The sequence below is a fragment of the Antechinus flavipes genome, chromosome 2 (assembly GCF_016432865.1).
Source record: "Antechinus flavipes isolate AdamAnt ecotype Samford, QLD, Australia chromosome 2, AdamAnt_v2, whole genome shotgun sequence".
Taxonomy (NCBI): Eukaryota; Metazoa; Chordata; class Mammalia; order Dasyuromorphia; family Dasyuridae; genus Antechinus; species Antechinus flavipes.
Genome location: NC_067399.1, coordinates 322,882,790 through 322,903,213, shown reverse-complemented (window position 1 = coordinate 322,903,213; position 20,424 = coordinate 322,882,790). Strand labels below are relative to the sequence as shown.

General features: G+C 34.9%; 1 protein-coding gene across 1 annotated transcript in view; it reads left to right on the top strand.

Moving 5' to 3' along the window:
- Window positions 1-7,523, top strand: part of PCNX1 (pecanex 1) — a 221,085-nt gene extending 213,562 nt beyond the window's left edge. Inside the window, exon 36 of the mRNA XM_051977680.1 lies at window positions 1,969-7,523. Coding sequence (XP_051833640.1) covers window positions 1,969-2,109 — 141 coding nt within the window. The 3' untranslated portion in view covers window positions 2,110-7,523. The remainder of the gene's footprint in view (window positions 1-1,968) is intronic.
- The last annotated feature ends 12,901 nt before the right edge of the window (window positions 7,524-20,424 follow it).

Here is a 20,424-nt window from a genome sequence, read left to right as displayed (position 1 = left end):
AAAAATCCATCTAAAATTACCATTTCAACACTTTTAGCATTTCCCTTCATTTTTAGTATAAAAAATAGCCATGCTAGGAATACATGAAACGAAAAATATATTCAATAAGCTCCTCTTAACCAGATTCTAAACCAGTGGTTCTCTTGAATTTGTTTTTGTGGTAAATATGTGGGTGACTTACACATAATTAGTTTCCTTTGTAATGCTATGTGTTGTATTTTATGTGCTTAAAAACATTAATTTGAGAAAGGGGCCACAACATGATCCTACTCAGTCTCCTGGACCTTCTACATGTACAATGCTATGCAATAATAATCAATATTCTTAATGACCTTGAAGCATTGCAAAATTCTAAACTAACTCTTAATTTATCATAAATCAGAGTTTGATGTTTAATGGTACATCCCTTATTCTTTGAAATTCTGCTTATAGCATCCTTTGTAAGTAATTATAAGGACTCTGAAGAACTTTCAATGACAAGAAACTCAAGACAGCTCAACACACCCCATTCCATTTTGGAACAGCCTTTCATTGTTAACTTAATTTCTCTTATACTAAATCAGTAGCCATCCCCTGTAATTTCTACTCTATTCATGCTACCTCTGCCTTCTGATCCCAAGTAGAATTTCTATCATTTTTGTCATCCTAGAGTTTTTTTTTTTTTAAAACATTGCCCTAGATGTCATGTGGCCAAAGCATTGTACAGTAGTATTCTGTTTTCTCACTAGCTACAGATCACATTAACGTCGTGTCAGAATTATTATTATCTCCTAGGACTCCTAGGCTGAGAACTGCCCAGCTTCCAGGCTAAAGCAGCCTGCCTGCCAAGCCTCCACCTACCAAGAGAGGTCTTTTAACCAGAACACTTTTCTACTCTTTAGGGAATGTGAGCCAGATGTAAGCTTAATGGGAGGGTGTGAGTTCCTTTGTGCTTCACTGCAGTCTGAGTGGCACAATACAGGCTAGGAAGCAAGAAAAGGAGATGTTAGATTGCTCTTAAGTTTTTTCTTCTCCCAGAAGTATTACTGTTTTGTTTAAATTGTTGTGAATTGTCAAAATTTCAGACAGTGATCTTAAAACATAAAAATACATTCTAAAGCCAAATAGAGAATATTTTTTCATTACCTATACATATTGTACCCATGCTTACTTTGATTATTATGGAGAATTATGAATTAATTATTAAATCCAGATGTTGGCTCTCTCCTATGTACAAAGGCCAGAGAAGATTGTCATTTCCCTTCCCCTTCTCCCAATTTGGTAGAAATTAGAAAAGGAAAAAAAAATTCTTATTAAATGATAGGAAATTAATTTGAGTATTTGATTCAAATTTGAATTTTTCTTGCTGTAGTCAAAATTGCCTGTGAAACTAGCAACACCATCTTGCACACTGAGGATTCTACTCTGGGCTGCTTTTAGGTAATTAAAATCTTAAGCTTCAGAGCAACAAAAATCATAAGCTCTTTCCTCACCAATTCCTCATGCAACTAAAATAGTATTTCTCTAAAAATGTGTATACTGAACAATTTGTGTTTCCCATGTCAGTGTATAGCTAGAAACTTTTTTTTTTAATTACTTAACATTATCAGCCTTACAAAAGCAAATCTCAAATCTTTAATGTTATATCGTGCTCTGTAATGTACAGAATCCTGAGCTGGAGTATTACTAAGATCAAAGGATTTGGAGCTGGAAAAGAACCTTAAAAATCATATAATGGGCAGCTAGGTGGTACAGTGGATAGAACACCAGCCCTGAAGTCAGGAGGATCTGAGTTCAAATCTGGGCTCTGACACTTAACACTTTCTAGCTGTGTGACCCTGGGCAAGTCACTTAACCCCAATTGCCTCAGCAAAAAAACAAAAAACAAACAAACAAAAAATCATGTAGTACATCCCCTCTTTTTACAGAGGAAAAAACCTAAACCAGAGGATAATGATATTAACTTCAATGTTTTTATGGCTTCTCCAGGTGATTCACCGATGGGTGCCTTGCAGCAGAGATCCAGGTAGTAGATCCCATATAGACAAGACTATCCTGTTGGTCCAAATTGATGACAAATATGTTGCTGTGATCGAAACTGGAGTTCTAGAACTTGGGGCTGAAGTGTAAATCTGTGTTTCACGACTACATTTCATCTCTTCTTCCCTCAATCCCAAGACTGGAAAAGGCACGGAGGGACTAGGAGAAGAATCGCCCAGGAATCACTTCAGGCCTGGGAGGACTTGACAAATAGAATGGGCTTAGACAAGCCGCTTTCTCCCCTCCCCCTCACTCCTGCCACTATTTCCATTCCCCAAAAAAGTTAAAATATTTTTTTAAGTTCGCTGCTGAGGAAACATTTTGCATGAAGGATAAAGATTTTATTAAGAAGCATCTCTTTAAAAAAAAAAAAGAAACTTTTTCTATGCATTGCATATGCTTTAAATCAACAAACTCTTCATTTCTAAAATATGAACTCATCATATTTTTCTAATTTATTTGCCAAAAATAATTGCTATGTTTGGTCACAGAACATATGAAATCCACTTACCTTAATTTTTAAAAATCAACTTGTGTACAAACTTTCAGTTCAACCTAAAGCAGTATAGAAGTTTAATGCATAGTAAGAGACTATGAACAGACAGATTTATCTTATTCCTTGTGAGCTAAAAACTTTAATGAGAAAACTGCACTAATTTTTTTACAGCAATGCACTAAAAAGTCTGAGATTGCTCAGAACATTTATTTATATATATAATATATATATATATATATATGATTAAAAAACCATTATTTAAATTGCCTCTGGGATTTGCCCTCTCCCTTTCCACATAATCACAGATGGCAGGAGCAATGTTGCTCATCCTTTCTTGGTTGGTTCAGTAGTTAGATTTCATATCAATGCATTTGTTGTTTCCTTTATATGAAATACTAAATCTTGAGATGAACCTAGCTATATATTGGCATTGCTTCCCAAAGCCATTTTTTGTGGTGCATTCAGTAATGTGAACACTACTGCCAATTACTGTGTCCACATCAAGGATGAGCACCCAGTACAGTAGGAAAGATCCTGTTTTTTAACAGAAGTCTTAGAGATTCTGCTCCTCATCAGTTAGGTTAGTATCAGTTTCCAAGAGAAAACACTTAATTTTTCAAGGGGAGGACAAATCTCAAAAGAGCTGAATGACTAGAGTGTAGTACTTAAGGGCCTCATAAAGATATCTTGAAAGCATTCGGCTTCAATTCAATAATTTATCCAAGTAAAAAAACTTTTTTAAAACAAAATTATACAGATGGTGCAGCCCTTATTATCAAATCACCCTTAATTACCTTGCCTTTTATTTTCCTTTTCTCTTCATTCTTTTTCTATTACTTGAATTTTGTTTTCTATGGTTATATATTCTGTATAACTGTAATTTTGAATATTTATAACTGTGAAGTTGACTTAATTCATGTGTTGTCACATATCCTAGTTTTTATTAGGTTTTCTAATGTGTGTATTCAGGGATATGCGTAACTTAAGCTTATGGTAGGTTGGGTGGGAGTTGCAGCTTAGATTTAATTTGCAGTTCTTAATATTCTTATCTAACTCCATTAGCAAAACTCCCCTTTTGTGAGTTTTTCCTCTTTTGATATGAGCGACTCTGTGAAGGATACTGCATATAGGCTTATCATTTGGAAGCAGCCATCTTTCTACCTCCATATGATCTGACAGTTTAAATTGTCTTGGGAGGAGGTATGATTGTTCCCCTCGGGCACTGAAATGCCTCACAAAGAAAATCTTGGAGTAAATATTTCTGGGATGAAAATTAATGAATTAATACAAAGTATTATTGCCGTTCTGCTAAAAGGACCCATCTGCTTTAACTCAGAATTATTTCTGAACTAAAAGGCATCTTATTTGAATACCCTATATACTGCATTCGGTTTTTAAGTTAGTACACCTTAAAATTACCTTTCAGAATTATATATTCTTTAATGGCATATCAGCTGTACTATTGAAATCATATATAAGTTGAATTTTTTCCGACAAATTTTTGCATAGCCTGACATTTCTGAATTGTTTGCTCATTATTTCCCTGATACATATATTATAACATTTATAAATTAGCTTTATGTAAGTAAGGCACACCATCAAAATTTAGTGTTGATCCCTTTTGCCGCAAGAATAAGGATTTGTGCATTCTCATTTTGAAATGTATGTAGTCCTCTTCGTTGATGGTTAAGAATAAGGCTTAAGGATAAAAGAAAGATAAGTCCAGGTTTAGCGCGAGTTTTCTGATTTGTGCTCATGAAAGAATTTAATGTGTAGTGTAATCAAGAGCTGGATAAATTTTTTTTCTAGAAAAATATTAAATTATCATAATAGCAACTTCAAAAGAAGTCTCAAGTGCAATATAGTAATATTTTATTTCAAGAGAAAAAATTTATGTTTTTCATCTTCAAGAGTTAGATTTTGTTAGAATATAATCCATTGGTATAAAGAACCAAGAATTGTTGATCCTAAAAAAAAACCTCTTTTAAGTGAAGCAAAGTTATACATAATAAAAGCCCGCTCTTTTCCATTTGAAAAACCTGATCTCAGAATTTTATAAATTGGAATACCTTTAATGTTCATTTCCTCAGTGGTATTTTCTCCAGTTTGTACAAGTGACTTATAACTTGGCATAATTCTACCACCAGTAGTTATGATAAATTCTTTTACATCGGGTAATTGTAATTTAGAAATTCTCTAGTGTAAAAAGGGGGAAAGTTGAGTTATTTTTCTTATTTTTAATCCTCAAAAGGGCATTCTATTTTGTGTGCCCTCTTAACCTTTTTCATTGATGCTCAAAATATGTACAAGATCCTAGACTGCAGGAAGCTATTTTGTGACTTTTATGTTTAAATTACTTACAACTTAGTTATTATATGTGAAAGAGTTTTAGAGACCCATATTTTGAGAGTATGAAATTTATATGGTATGTAAACCTTTGTAATTCATAGAAATTACAAGCGTATCTTTGGTGTCTGCTTTTCAGCTCCTTTTCTATCATGTGGTGTATTGAATGGTTTATGATTTGTTAAGTTTTTCTTCTAGAATAGCCCTAGTAGGAAACCTCTAAATGAATATACAGGTTCACTTTCATGTTCTTAAGTCAGTATGATCCTTCCTTTTTTTAAAATGTAATATCTATAAAGACCTTACACGATTACTTTTCACTAAAGAAAGTTAATCTTTCTAAATCTAATTCATGTATCCTTTTTCCAAATATAAAACACTGACAAATTTTAAAGACTTAGAGGGAAAAGGGTAGGGGGACATATCAGTCTAAGAATTTTTCCTTTCATTTTACCAAAAGTCATGAAGTTATAACCTACCTTCACTGCATTTCTTATATTGGAAAAGAAAAAGAGTAATAGAAGGGAATATGAAGTACTATCAGTACTTATCCATATTGAGGTAAAGAAAGCTATGTAGACTATGTGCCAAACCATGAAAGTAGTAGTTTCTGGGAAAAAAAAAAATCTAACTTATTGAACAGATATACTTTTCCTTATACTTTTTGAGTTTCTGGTTTAGTGGTAAGTTTCTCCAACATCCAACTTTAGTGAATTTTTAAAGACTCATCAAATAATGAGGCACACATCTTAACTTTAATAGATGGTACTTGTGTCAACTAAGCATCAATTCTGCATCCACCTTGGAATGTAAATTGATGGATTGCTTTATTGGATCATTAATTAAAATCCTGAGGCATTTCTATGTGTGATTTATCTAGTGCCTGAAAAGATGTCTTATGCTATTCGTTGACTTTAAAATGTCTACCAGATGGATTTATTATTTACTACTGCGATTTATTTACGTTATTCTTCCAGGGATATTGTTTGCCCTTGTCAATTGTTATTATTCTTGTATTGCTTTAATTTATTTATCCTTTCATGAATGTGGACAAATTTAGGTCTTATAAAAGAATAGATATTCATGCTAATAGAAGTGTTTGACATATTCCTACTTTCATCATGTGAGATGATCATAAAAAAAAAGTTACTGGAATTATTAATTATATTGTTTGGACATGGTCCCACTAGTGATTTATCATTGATGTAATTCATTGTCATATTGGATCTAAAAATCATTTTTTTATGATTTCTGAAGGCTTTTACTTGAATTTTAATTATGTAGACATTTTATATCTTTATATATATATACACACACACCCCCACATGTATGTGTATATCTTACTTTAAAAAGTCATTGAATTATGTAAATTCACTTTTCAGTCTTATATGGAATTGGAGGTTTGTTGAGGTCAGGGTTTGGATTACTCAAGATAATAAGGCATCACTGAATGAAGAGAATATATTGTTTCTTTAGCCCAAACTTCAGATCTCTATTTTCTAAGGAACAAAAAGCCAAACGTTTTATTATTTTGTTCCTTTCACTCCTTTCCATCCCATAAAAGTCTGAATGATATGTTTCCAAATTTTCTTATTTCAAATTGGTTAAATGTTTAGCTAAAAGCTCTAAATGGAAAGGAATTAAATGTGCAACTAGTATATAGTGTTTGTTAACTTTGCCTTGAAAGCTAAGCTACACTGTTAATCTTTTCAACAATGTCACTTTTCTGGGATATGTATCTATTTCTCCAATATTGTTTAAATGGACCACATATCTTTCCTAAACTAGGTGAATAATTTCTGATTTTGAAATGAATGCCATATCTTCTAAATTGTAGAAGACTTTATATTAAGACTTTCAAAAATTGGGAGAAACCAGAGCAGATTAAGAACACCAGTGTTATATGACAACTTTGTTTCAAGCTTTTTTACCTATTATATAGGGTTATATCTATTCTCTTATTATCTTCATTATGCTCCATACTTAATGGCTTTTGACTTGGTAGAGCCAAACTGGAAAAAATGAAGGTCATGTAGCACAAGGGTGAGAATGAACTGCTAATTGTTGTTCCCCCAGTTTAGGACTTGTTCTGTTTTCAAAATAAAGAAATAGATATAAAGGATGGCTGCTCCAAATGAGCTTCAGGGCTTAGTATCGTTAAGTTTCATAAGCCTTCAGAATGTAAAGCTTGATTTCACAATTGAAAAATAGAAATGGGGAAAAATCATGTCTGCTTTTTTGCTTTTTAAAAAACTCACCATGTAAGTAAAACTGCATTCTTAAATTGAACACATTAACCTTATGTATGAGCTTTATATGAGGAAATGGAAGAAGGAATATATAAAGTAGCATAGTAGGAAGGAAGGTGTAAGAGCAAAATAATGGATTTACTTTTTCTGATAATGGGCTCTGAAAAGTATATATTGCCTCTACCAGCATATGGATATTGATTGGAAATAGGGATATATGTACTCATGTGTGTCTGTGAGTGTGTCTGCGTGTGTGTTATTGGAAACAGCCTGTAAATATTGTAGTTGTTTTAAATGGAAAATAAAAGCTGAGGTTTTTTTGTTTTTGTTTTTGTTTTGCAAATGTGTTGCAACAAAAGGACAGTATTGACAGTGGGTAAAACACTGAGGAAATAAATTTTTTTTTCATTTTTTGTGTGTGGTCCTTCTTTATCTCCTCACCTCTTCTTAAAAAAAAAAAGGAAAATTAATTTTACCATTTTACAATTGTCTTATTGGCTTGAACACTGACCTAAAAGACCAGCATTCAAACTCTGGATTTCTGGTGTTTATTATTTGTGTGACTTTGGCTATGTCATTTAATATACCTAGATTTTATTTTCTTCCTCTGCAAATTAAGGGGCTGTCCCTTATATATCTAAAACTATGATGCTGTAATAATGATATGTCCTAAAAGACTAGACAAACAGATCCTTTTACCAAATACCAAGTACAAAAGAAGTTTAGGGAGATTATTATTGTTTTAAAATATATAATGCAGCAGTACAAAAAATATCTTAATTGGCTACACATGGGCTAAGAAAATTATAACAGGTGTTTCTCATGCATGTGAAATTCTACATAAAGGTATAATAACACTTGAAAAATACAGCCTTGTGTGCTGTCAAGAAAATTAGGCAGAAACCAAATTCCAATCCAAGGACCATTGCAGAAGACAGAAGAAGGTAGAGTCTTCTAACAAGCTGCTTCCTAGTCTGCACAAAAATTGGAAGAAATCACAAAATTGGTAAAATAGTGATGGAATTGTAATATTAATGTTACCATGCCACCAAAATGAATATGCAGCCTAACTATGAAAGATAATAGAGAGTAATATAGAAATCTGACCTTTCACAACTACAGCTGGAAGAGTTAAGATAAGTAATTCCAAATGACAAAGTAAGGTAATTTCAATGACACAAAAGTTTTTGCATGAACAAAATTGATGCATTTAGTATTAGTAGAAAAACTATTCATGTAAAACATCTTTGCATTAAGTATCTTAAAAAGATCTAAAAGCCAAGATGTGTAGGGAACTAACCAAAAACAACTAAAAACATGTATTTTTTTTAACTGGGGAAGAAATGGCAAACAAGCCAATATATTTGCCAAGATAATCTCATAGAGAATCACAGAATTGGACACAAGTGAACAACAAAAACAGCTCTTTGAAATTTATATGTGTACACATATAGTCTGCTTGGCTTGAACACTGACCCTGGGAGAAAACCACAAATATAATCATTCATCCTCACAGCAACTCATTTTATAGATGAGGAAATTATCTGAGAAATGGATTTGTTCAAGATCACTCAGATAGTAAATATCTGAATCGAGGTTTGAAATTCAGATGTTCCCAGTTCTTAAGTCCAGTGTTCTAGCCACTACATCACCTAGGTCAAAGAAGGTTATAAACAATTTTCAAAAGAACAAACTATCCTGAATAGTATACTAATCAAAAATAGTAGTTCACACAACAACTAATTGACAATAGTGGTAAAAGATAGATCTGGTCATTGTTACTGGACTTGTAGAAAGACAAATCTATCACTATCCTGCTGATGGTACCGTTCATTGGCCCATTCATTGTGTGACCCACAGGCTTATGTCCCAGGCCCGTGGTTTTTCTCCCACTAAACTATTTCTCTTAGACCATTTGCTCCCATTAATAACCATCTCTAAGGTAATTATTCTCAAATCTACTTATTGTGCCCAGACTGCTGCCTTCCAGTCTTACATCTCAAATTGAATGTCCAGCAGGAGTCTTCAATTTACTGGGTCCAAGGCAAATTCTCTTTCCCTCTAAACCTTCCCACTTCCCCTTCCCTATTACTGTAGACCACAAAACTCTCTTCCCAGTCACTCGAAATCACAACCTTTGGGATCAAATATAAAATGCTGTTGGATATTCAAAATCTTTCATAACTTAGCCGCCTTCTATCTTTTTAGTCTTTACACCTTACTCCCTGAAAAGTACTGTTCACTCCAGTGCCTTGCTGTTCTCTGTTCCATGAGTAAGGCACTATTTCTCTGTTCCAGACATTTTTAGTAGCTGTCTCCCCTCTGTGCCCAGAACACTCTCTCTCCATCTCTTGTCTGCTGGCTTTAAGTCCCAACTAAAATCCTATCTTTTACAGCAAGCGTCTTCTAACCCCTTAGTAATAGTGCTTTCCCCCTCTTACTTAATTCTATTTATCCTATGTGTAGCTTGTTTGCATATATTTGCTTATCTCCTATATTAGATTGTGAGCTCCTAGAGAGCAGGAAACTGCCTTTTTCTTCTTTTTGTATCCCTAGTGCTTAGCACAGTGCCTGGTACTTAATAAATGTTTATTAACTGTAAAACATTTGGAATTATGCTTTTTTTAAGGGACTTGAAATGTCATTGAGACTCTTCCACTAAAAGGTCTTTCTATTAAGCAAATGCCTTAAATAAGTCGAAATGAGGATGAAAGATAAAATGTTCCCCCCAAATAGCATTACTTTTTGTGTGTATGAAATAATTGGAAACCAAATCAAAGCTCATGGACTGAAGAATATCTAAACTAACTTTGGTATGTGAGTGTAATAGATTAAGATTATGAGAAACTGAATAAGAATTTGGGGAAGTAAGACAAAATTTTAATGAATTGATGCACAATGGTGAAGTAAGCAGAACTTAGAATCAGTGTGCCCAACTATGATGGGATAAAAAAAAATAAGTTGAGCACTTGATAATTATAATGACTAAGCATGGAAGTGAAAAAATATCAGAAAATTTGTTTCCCTCTTTGAAGAGGTATGAAATGCTACATGTATAATTTCAGAACAACATGATGTATGGGTTTTGCTAAAATTATTTTTTTCCTTTATTCTTTGTTCTAAGGGATGACTTGTTGGATAGAGAGAATTATATTTGGAGATAAAGGTGATTTTTAAAAACAAGATACTGATAAAAATAATATTTCACAAGTAAATACTCATGCTACAACAATTCTCTTTTTTTCTCTTTTTTTAATTATAGCTCTTTATTTGCAAGATATATGCAGGGGTAATTTTTCAGCATTGATAATTGCAAAACCTTTTGTTCCAATTTTTCCCCTTCTTCCCTCTCACCCCCTCCCCCAGATGGCAGGTAAACTAATGCATGTAAAATATGTTAAAGTATAAGTTAAATAGAATATATGTATACATGTCCAAACAGTTATTTTGCTGTACAAAAAGAATCGGACTTTGAAATAGTGTATTGTTAGCCTGTGAAGGAAATCAAAAATGCAGGCGGACAAAACTAAAAGGATTGGGAATTCTATGTAGTGGTTCGTAATCATCTTCCAGAGTTCTTTTTCTGGGTGTAGTGGTTCAATTCATTACTGCTCTATTGGAACTGATTTGGTTCATCACATTGTACAACAATTATTCTCAAAAATTGAGAAAGAAAATGCAGTACTAAGAAACACGATTCCCACCTGTAAATCTAAAAGCTATCTTTATTTGTAATGGAGAAACATAAGAAACAAGACCAAGATGTCCTATTTCCATATTGCTGTTTGTCCTAAGACTAGAAATGATGGAGGAGCAACATGCTGAGGCAGGGAAGAATTCCACTTCTGACACATTAGTTGTGTGACCCTGGGCAAGTCATTTAACTTCTAGATATACTAGCCAACTTTCATAAGTTGTCAATCTCTTCTGAGAGTTTCTTCCTTCGAAAGGTCTCTATACCAATGAAATCACAAGTCTGGTCCCTCATTGTTTTCTAGAAATGATAGCAATGACTATCATAAAAGAGAGAAAAAATTAAGTTATAAACATTTGCAAAAAAGGAAATAAAATTAACAATATTTTAAGGTAATGATAGTTTACTTAGAAAATGCCAATGAAGCATCAAAGAAATACAAATAGTAGCTTCAGTAAAGTGTGTGATACAAAATCTATACAAATATATCTTCAGCATTTCTAAATAGCAATAACAACATCCAAAAGGAAATATAGAGGAAATTCTATTTTAAATTACAATAAAATTCATAAAATAACTTAAATTAATCCACCAAGACACACTAGAGGCTTATATAAATGCAATACGAAAAATACTTTAAAGAAATCAAAATTGAATTTTTAAAATTGGAATAATTTCAGTTTATGTTTGAACCATAAAAACAGCATTTTAAAATGCCAATAGTAGTTATGTTAATTTACAGATTTAGTGCTTTTTCTATTCATTCTATTTATACCATTCTAATTATACCAATTAATAGAGCTAGACATTAGGGGAAGAAAAGGTGTGAAATATGGAAGTAAATTATGAAAATAGTTTGGGGAAGAAAGCATTATAGAATCCAAATTATATTTCCAAAAAATCTTTAAAACTATTTGATGGTGATTTAAAATAGGTGACAAAAATAGATCATTATAATATTAAATATGCATAAATCAGAAATAATTATACTCAGTAGTTCTGTTTGATCAACTCAACAATAAAGTACAGTTTTTGGCAAAATAAAAATTTTAGACCAGTAATCTTCACCATATACTATAATAAATTTGATTGGCTGCTCGATCTAAATATTAGAAATCATCAGAAAAAAATTTCACAGTAATATTTTATCTCTCCAAATGTAAAAACAGTTTTCAACATTCATTTTTGTAAGACTTTGTGTTCCAAATTTTTCTCTTTCTCCCTTACTCTCTCCTCCTCCCAAATAGCAAACAATCTGATATAAGTGAAACATATGTGATCCTTTTAAACATGTTTCCATATTTGACATGTTATGCAAGAAAAAATCAGACCAAAAGGGAAAAAGCCACAAGAAAGAAAGAAAAAAAAAGTGAAAATACTATGCTTCAATCCACACTTACTCAATCTCCATTGTTCTCTCTCTGGATGTGGATGGCATTTTGCATCCCAAGTATATTGTAATTGACTTGAATCACCACATTGTTGAGAAGAGCCAAGTCCATCACATAATCACATAATCTTATTAGTGTTCACAGTGTTCTCTTGGTTCTGCTCACTTAACTCAGCATCAGTTCATGTAAGAATTTCCAGGCTTAAGGAAAAAAAAAAAAAAACTTTGAAGAACAATGCAGATATCCACAATACTAAGTGGTAGATTTTTAATCAAAGGATATAAAAAAAATTTTTTAATGAAATAATTTGAGTTTTTTTTATTTCAGAAAATCAAAAATTTATTGCAGAAGCAAAATAAGTGCTGTAGGGCTTAAACAGGAACACTGATTAATGAAAAGACTTTGCTTCAACTATATCCAATGTAAATTACCTATCCAAGATATATAAGGAATTTATACAAATATGCAACTTTAAAAACCATTCTCCAAAGGAAATATTTGATAAGTAATTATAACCCTGAATGTGAAGGGGATGAAATTTAGCCATAAAATGGAAATGGATAGCAGAATGAACTAAAAATATGAATTCAACAATATGTTGCTTGTTGGAATCCTTACTAACTGCTAAGTAATTAGAGTTGATCTAATCTTACAAGAAGTTGTTTTGGCCAGAACCTGAAACAAGGTACTAAGTAGAACTACCCATAATCCCTCTCTCTGGAAGTAGCATAAATAGGCCAATGGGCCAGTCGGAGAGTTCTTCTGAGGAAGATGCTACAAGTCGAGATTTCACCGGAATGACATGAAGACTGGAGCTGGCTGGAGGCTGAAGAAAGCAGAGGCAGAGGCTGAAGGACCAGACCTTTGGATTTAAAGACATTTGGAGAGAGCTCTTGGAACCAAGCAGAGAGATAGGCCTCTGAGCTAACCGGGCTATATTGGAGATAATAAAAGATCTGAACTTTTATCACCTGGCTGTATTTTGAGAAGAAAAAGCTCACCACATTTTGGCGCCCGGCGCCAAATGTTAAGAGTTCAAATGTTGGAGTTTGTTCTTCTCAGAGCACAGCCGGTTTAGAGGCTTAGAGCCCTTCGGATGTCTCCAAATCCAAAGGTTCTGTCCTTCAGCCTCTGCCTCTGCTTTCTTCTGCCTCCAACAGAGATGGAAGATCTCTCTTATCTCCTTCTGGGGAGCCCAGTCGCCAACTTGCCGCGGAGAGAGGGCTTCTGGCGTAGCTCCACTGAAATCCCAAAAGTGTTCTCTGCAGCAGAGTCGTTTCTCTCGAGTCCAGCGCGATCAGCCAGCCAAGAGGAAAAAAGTGTATTCTGGAATGGCTGTCTCGCCTTATATGTGAACCTTCTGAGAGAATGGGATTATGGGTTTTCTCCCATAGTGCTCTCTGGCCCAAAGAGCTTTAAGGTGTGGTGTAGAAAGTGTACTTTGTGAAGCTAGCATACTTGTGGAGTCCAATGAGTAAAGGTGGGAACACAAGCCTTGTCTTGATTAGTTCTACTTAGTACCTTGTTTCAGGTTCTGGCCAAAACAACTTCTTGTAAGATTAGATCAACTCTAATTACTTAGCAGTTAGTAAGGATTCCAACAGTTGCTTTCAGGAAATCGTGGTATTCTCTTATTTTTTATAATATAATGGTTCTCTCTGGGAGCAGGTTTCTTGGGGAGGTATTCTGGAGGCAGCCTTAGTTTCAGTTCAAAGTAATAATCACTTCAAACGCAGCCAGCTGATAAAATCCAAAAGTTTATTTTCTCCTTCCAAGTCTTATCTTTTTCCTTAGGCCTGGGTAGCTTTCTTAGAGGCCTCTCTCCCTCCTTGGTTCCAAGAGCTCTTGCAGCTTGTCTGCCAGCTTCTGCCTCCAGCTCTCTCTGTATCTTCTCAACTGAAGCCTCTACTCACTTCTGGCTCTCAATCTGCCAGAGTGCTCTTTGCCCCTGAGAGCTTCTTGCTTATATACTGCACACTGAGTACACACCAATTATATCACTGGGAAACCATTATTTGTTGTAGGATTAAATCAATGCTAAACTAGATTTAACCATTGTCTCCTCAATTCCACTTAGTACCTTGTTTCAAGTTCTGGCCCATAACATCTCCTTGTAGGATCAGATCAATCATACTGAACCATGCTAAATTAGGTAATTATTGTCTCTATCGATTCTAATGACTTAACACTTTGTAAGGATTCCAACAGGAAATAATAAAAATGAGAGCTACACAAAGAGTTCAAATAAAGGGCTGGAATAGAATTTATTATGTAAAGAAAGGAGTGGTAGTAATCATGATCTCAAACAAAGTTAAAATGACAACTGATTTAAGTAAAAGAAAAAATTAGGGAAACTACACAATGTAACATCAATATTATTCAATACTGCTTTAGACCATATAAAATAACTAGACAGAATAAAATACCAGAGAACGTACCTGTCAAAACAGACATAAGAACTACATGAGCATAAATATAAAACACTTTATACAAATATAATCAGATTTAAGTAATTGAAGTAGTATTTATTATTCATAGGTAGGCAAAACCAATATAATAAAAATTATGATTTTACCTAAATAATCTATTTATTAAAAAATGCCTCAATTAAATTACTAAAAAAATTGAACTAAATTAGAAAAATATAATGCAAAATTCATTTGGAAGAACAGAAGGTCAAGAATTTCAAGGAAAGGAGGCAGCTAGGTGGCGCAGTGGATAAAACACTAGCCCTGAAGTCAGGAGGACCCGAGTTCAAATTTGATCTCAGACACTTAACATTTCCTACTTGTGTGACCCTGGGCAAGTCACTTAAACCCAATTGCCTCAGGAAAAAAAAAATAAAAGAATTTCAAGGAAACCAAGGGAAGAAAATGTAAAAATACTACAGTCTTACATATATGTGTATGTGTGTATTTATGTATATATGTAACATATATGCAAGTATATATATATGCAGATAATTATGCATATGTGTGTATATTCATGTTTAATTATAGCCATCTCTAGGGTGGGACAGGGGAAGGAAAAAGCATAATTAAAAATACACAGCAGAAAACAAAAGAAAACTTAGAAGGAAACACAAAAAAGCTAAGTTGCTTTGAAAACAATGTATAGGATGTATTACATAAGTTTTTATGAAATGGAAATTTGTTTTGTATTGAATCTTCTTTTATGTTCTTTGTGTACATGAAACTTCCTTGTTTTCTTTTTTCATTTGATATTTAAGTTTTAAGATGAATAAAATATTTTTAAAAACAAAAAAAAGTGGCAAATATGGTTTTGATGCTTAGAGATAGGTAAATCAGAGAGAAACAAACTAAGGACACATATCCTTAAGATATATTGACTAAAAATTTGTAAATAAAATATTAATAAAAAGGCTCCAACAACACTTCAAAAAGACTGTACATTATGAGCAAGTTGAATGCAGGATAAGAATGCAGAATTGGTTCAAGATGAAGAAAATAATAAATAACAGACTAAATTTTGAAAAGCAATAAAATCCCATGATTGTGTAAGTAGATGAGGAAAAGGTTTTGATAAAGTACATCTATTTTATTAAAGAAAAAAACAAGCACTACTACAAATATGTAGTACTTTCATACTACAGTATGAAAATAAATAGACCTTTTATTAATATCCCATTTCTCAAACTGACAGCCAGTATTCTATGTAAAGAAAATAAACTAAACACTCTACAAAAACAAAGATTATGAAATGCAAAATTGATCATTTAAAAAGTTTTCTCACAAAATCAAATGCAGCCAAGATTAAAAGTTTGGAAACAATTTTTATAGCCATTATTTCTGATAAAGGCCTAATTTCTAAAAATATATAAAGAACCAAGTCAAATTTATAAGAATACAAGTCATTCCGCAATTGATAAATGGTCTTGGGATATGAACAGGTAGTTTTCATACAAAGAAATTAAAGCCATCTATAATCAAACAAAATTCCTATTGATTAGAGAAATGCAAAATAAAACAACTCTTAAGTACCACTTCACACCTTTCAGATTGGCTTAGATGACAGGAAAAGTAAATGATAAATGTTGGAAGGAGTATCGGGAAACTGAGACACTGATTGATGCATTGTTGGTGGAGTTGTGAACTGATTCAGCCATTCTGGAGAGCAATCTGGAACTATGTCCAAAGAGCTATAAAACTGTGCAAACCTGTTGATCCAGCAATACTACTACTGGGTCTGTAATCCAAAGAAATCAGTAAAAAGGGAAAAGGACCCACATGTTCAAAAATATTTGCAGCAGCTCTTTTTTTGTGGTAGCAAAAGGTTAGAAATTGAGGGAATGGCCATCACTTGGGGAATGGTTGAACAAGTGGTTGTATATGAATGTAATAGAATGCTATTGTTCTTTAAATTATGAGCAGGCAGATTTCAGAAAAACCTAGAGAGAATTACATGAACTGATGCTGATTGATGTGAACATAGCCAGGAGAACATTATGCCCAGTAAAAACAAAAAGGTGTGATGATCACCTATGATGGAAATGGCAAACTACTGTGCAGATAAAACAAAGCTAGAGGAAGGAAGGTAATGCTGGAGAAACTGAGGCAAGATGGGGATTAGAGAGTTTTTAATATTTTATTTGAAAGGGAGAGATTGTGCTGGGGGCATGCTGCCTCCAAGGCTGATGTCCAAAGCATCCAGCCACCAATGTGAGTTCTCATTGACATATATATGCAGGTGGTTCAGCTACGGGGGTAGACATAGGCAGAGACAGAGTCAGAGCAGTGAGAGCGGGAATGGATTATCAGTCCGGTTCTGACAGGATGGAGGGGAGGCACAGGACATTCTGATAAATTGGGATTACAGAATGGGGAGAGGCAACCAACATTCTGATGATGTCTAAGATAGAAGGTCTTTCTCCTTATCTGGATCATCATGATTAGGAGGGAGGGATGATGCAACTTGGGGATTGGGGCAGAATAACTGAGATAAGACCATTCAAGGAGACTGTGGCATAATAGGGCTCACAAGCCATTTTAGTGGATCTGAATACAGAGTTTGCTATTCATTATTTTGAGCTCTTTATTCATATGTCTAATTGTCTGAGTTTTGGAGTTGGTAAGAGATGTGAAATTTTGGAGTCCTCCTAGACAAGAGTAGATTTGGGATAAAATAAAGTGAGTGCTTTAGCCAGAATTAACATGTGTTGGTGAGCCAAAGCAGGAAACAATTTCCTTCAAGAATATTTTAGTTACATTGTTGGTGGAATTGTGACTACATCCAGCCATTCTGGAGAGTGATTTGGAACTATGCTCAAAAAGTTATCAAACTGTGCATACCCTTTGATCCAGCAGTGATTCTACTGGGCTTATGCCCCAAAGAGATACTAAAGAAGGGAAAGGGACCTGTATGTGCCAAAATGTTTGTGGCAGCCCTGTTTGTAGTGGCTAGAAGCTGGAAAATGAATGGCTGCCCATCAATTGGAGAATGGCTGGGTAAATTGTGATATATGAATGTTATGGAATATTATTGTTCTGTAAGGAAGGACCAGCAGGATGAATACAGAGAGGACTGGCGAGACTTACATGAACTGATGCTAAGTGAAATGAGCAGAACCAGGAGATCATTATATACCTCAACAATGATACTGTTTGAGGATGTATTCTGATGGAAGTGGATCTCTTCGATAAAGAGAGCTAATTCAGTTCCAATTGATCAATGATGAATAGAAGCAGCTACACCCAAAGAAAAAACACTGGGAAATGAATGTAAACTGTTTGCATGCTTGTTTTTTTTCTTCCTGGGTTATTTTTACCTTCTGAATCCAATTCTTCCTGTGCAACAAGAGAACTGTTCGGTTCTGCACACATATATTGTATCTAGGATATACTGTACCCTATTCAACATGTATAGGACTGCTTGTCATCTGGGGGAGGGGGTAGAGGGAGGGAGGTGAAAAGTGGGAATAGAAGTGAATGCAAGGGATAATGCTGTAAAAAATTACCCAGGGACTTCCGGTTAAGATGGCGGAGAGGAGGCTCACAGTTGCATAAGCTCCGCGCTTTCTCTCACTATCCACTTCATTACAAGCCTCTGAATCAATGCTTGACTGAAAAAAAAACCCACAAATAGTTACCAAGAGAAGCCATCCTTGAGATCCGCCAAGAAAGGTCTGTCTTTACTGGAGGGCTGGGGCGGTTTTAGATCGGGCGCAGGCTGAGGGCAGCGGCAGGGAGAGCACGGGAGCAGAGCTGAGAGGGGGTGGGGAGTGATCGCAGCCGTCTCTGCGGGGAGAGCTTCGCTACAGGTTTGGAACCTGCAGCAAGTCAGCAGCCCAGCAGAGAAGCTAAAAACACCGGGGCTGAAGAATACAACCCCAAACAGCTGGAGTCTCTCAGGACCTGGCCGCCCCCCCCTTCCCCCCCCTCAGTGACTCAGCACGCTCTGGGATCTCAGAGCGCAGGCGCAGCACAGTCCTGCTAGTGCCTCACTGCTGCCCCCTGCAGTCTGTAGAGGAAGCTCGATAACACACCCAGCCCCCCCCCAAAGAAAGACTCCAGTTTTTTCTGTTTTTCTTTGGTAGTTTGTCTCTGATTAATAGACAGAATGAGCAAGAAGCTGAAGAGGACTTTAACCCTTGACAGCTTCTACACAGATAGAGAGCAGACTCTAAATCCTGAGGAGACTAAAAACAGGCAGTCCCCAGGTGATTCCCCAAAGGAGGAGATCGTCTGTTCCTCAGCACAGATGAACCTCATAGAAGTGATTAAAAAGGCTCTCACAAGGGAGCTAGAAGAAAAATGGGAAAAGAGTCTGGAGAAAGTTAAAGAGAGAGTGGATAAAGAATTAAAATCCTTGAAAAATAGGATTAGTGAACTGGAAACAGAAAACAGCTCTCTAAAAAACAAAATTGGCGAAATGGAAAAAAATTCCACAGAACAAAAGAACTCAATTGGACAATTAGAGAAAGATTTTAAAAAAGTGAGTGAAGAGAATACTTCACTGAAAATCAGAATTGAACAAGTGGAATTGAATGACTCGAGGAGACAAGAAGAATCAGTCAAGCAAATCCAAAAAAATCAAACAATGGAGAAAAATGTGAAATACCTTCTGGGGAAGACAACAGACCTGGAAAACAGATCCAGGAGAGACAATCTGAGAATCATTGGACTCCCAGAAAAACATGATGAAAAAAAGAGCCTGGACACTGTCTTCCAGGAAATTATCAAAGAGAACTGCCCAGAAGTCATAGGAACAGAGGAAAAAATAAACATTGAAAGGATTCATCGATCACCCACTGAAAGGGATCCTAAAATCAAAACACCAAGGAATATAGTGGCCAAATGCCAGAACCCTCAGATGAAAGAAAAAATATTGCAAGCGGCTAGAAAAACCCAATTCAAGTATCAAGGAGCCACAATAAGGATCACCCAGGATCTGGCAGCATCCACATTAAAAGATCGAAGGGCCTGGAATATGATATTCCGAAAGGCTAAGGAACTTGGTATGCAACCAAAAATAACTTACCCAGCGAGAATGAGCATCTTTTTCCAGGGAAGAAGATGGACATTCAACGAAGTAAGCGAATTTCATCTATTTCTGATGAAAAAACCAGAACTTAACAAAAAGTTTGATCTACAAATATAGAACTCAAGAGAAATCTAAAAAGGTAAAGATTAATCTTGGGAACTATATTTTGACTATATAGATGTATAAAGAATACATGTATACCTTGTTCTAGAAATTGATGTGGAAAGGACATTGTACCAGAAAAAGGGTAAAGTGGGGGTAGTACATCTCATGAAGAGGCATAGGAAACCTATTATATCTGAGAGAAAGAATGGAGGGGGATGAATATAGTGGGTATCTTACTGCCTTCAGAATTGGCTTTAAGTGAAAAATCTTAAGACATATTCAATCTATGGTGAAACTTCTCCCATCTCATTGAAAAGTGAGAAGGGAAAAGTGGAAAGGAAGAAATAAGCTAAGCGGAAGGGAATACGGGAACTGGAGGGAAAGGGGTAAGATAGGGGGAACTCTAAGGCGGGGGGAGGGACACTAAAAAGGGAGGGCTGTGAGAAGCAAGGGTGCTCACAAGCTTAATACTTGGAAGGGGGGAAAGGGGAAAGAAGGGAGGAAAGCATAAACCGGGGTTAACAAGATGGCAAGTAATACAGAATTGGTCATTCTAACCATAAACGTGAACGGGGTAAACTCCCCCATAAAGAGGAAGCGGTTAGCAGAATGGATTAAAAGCCA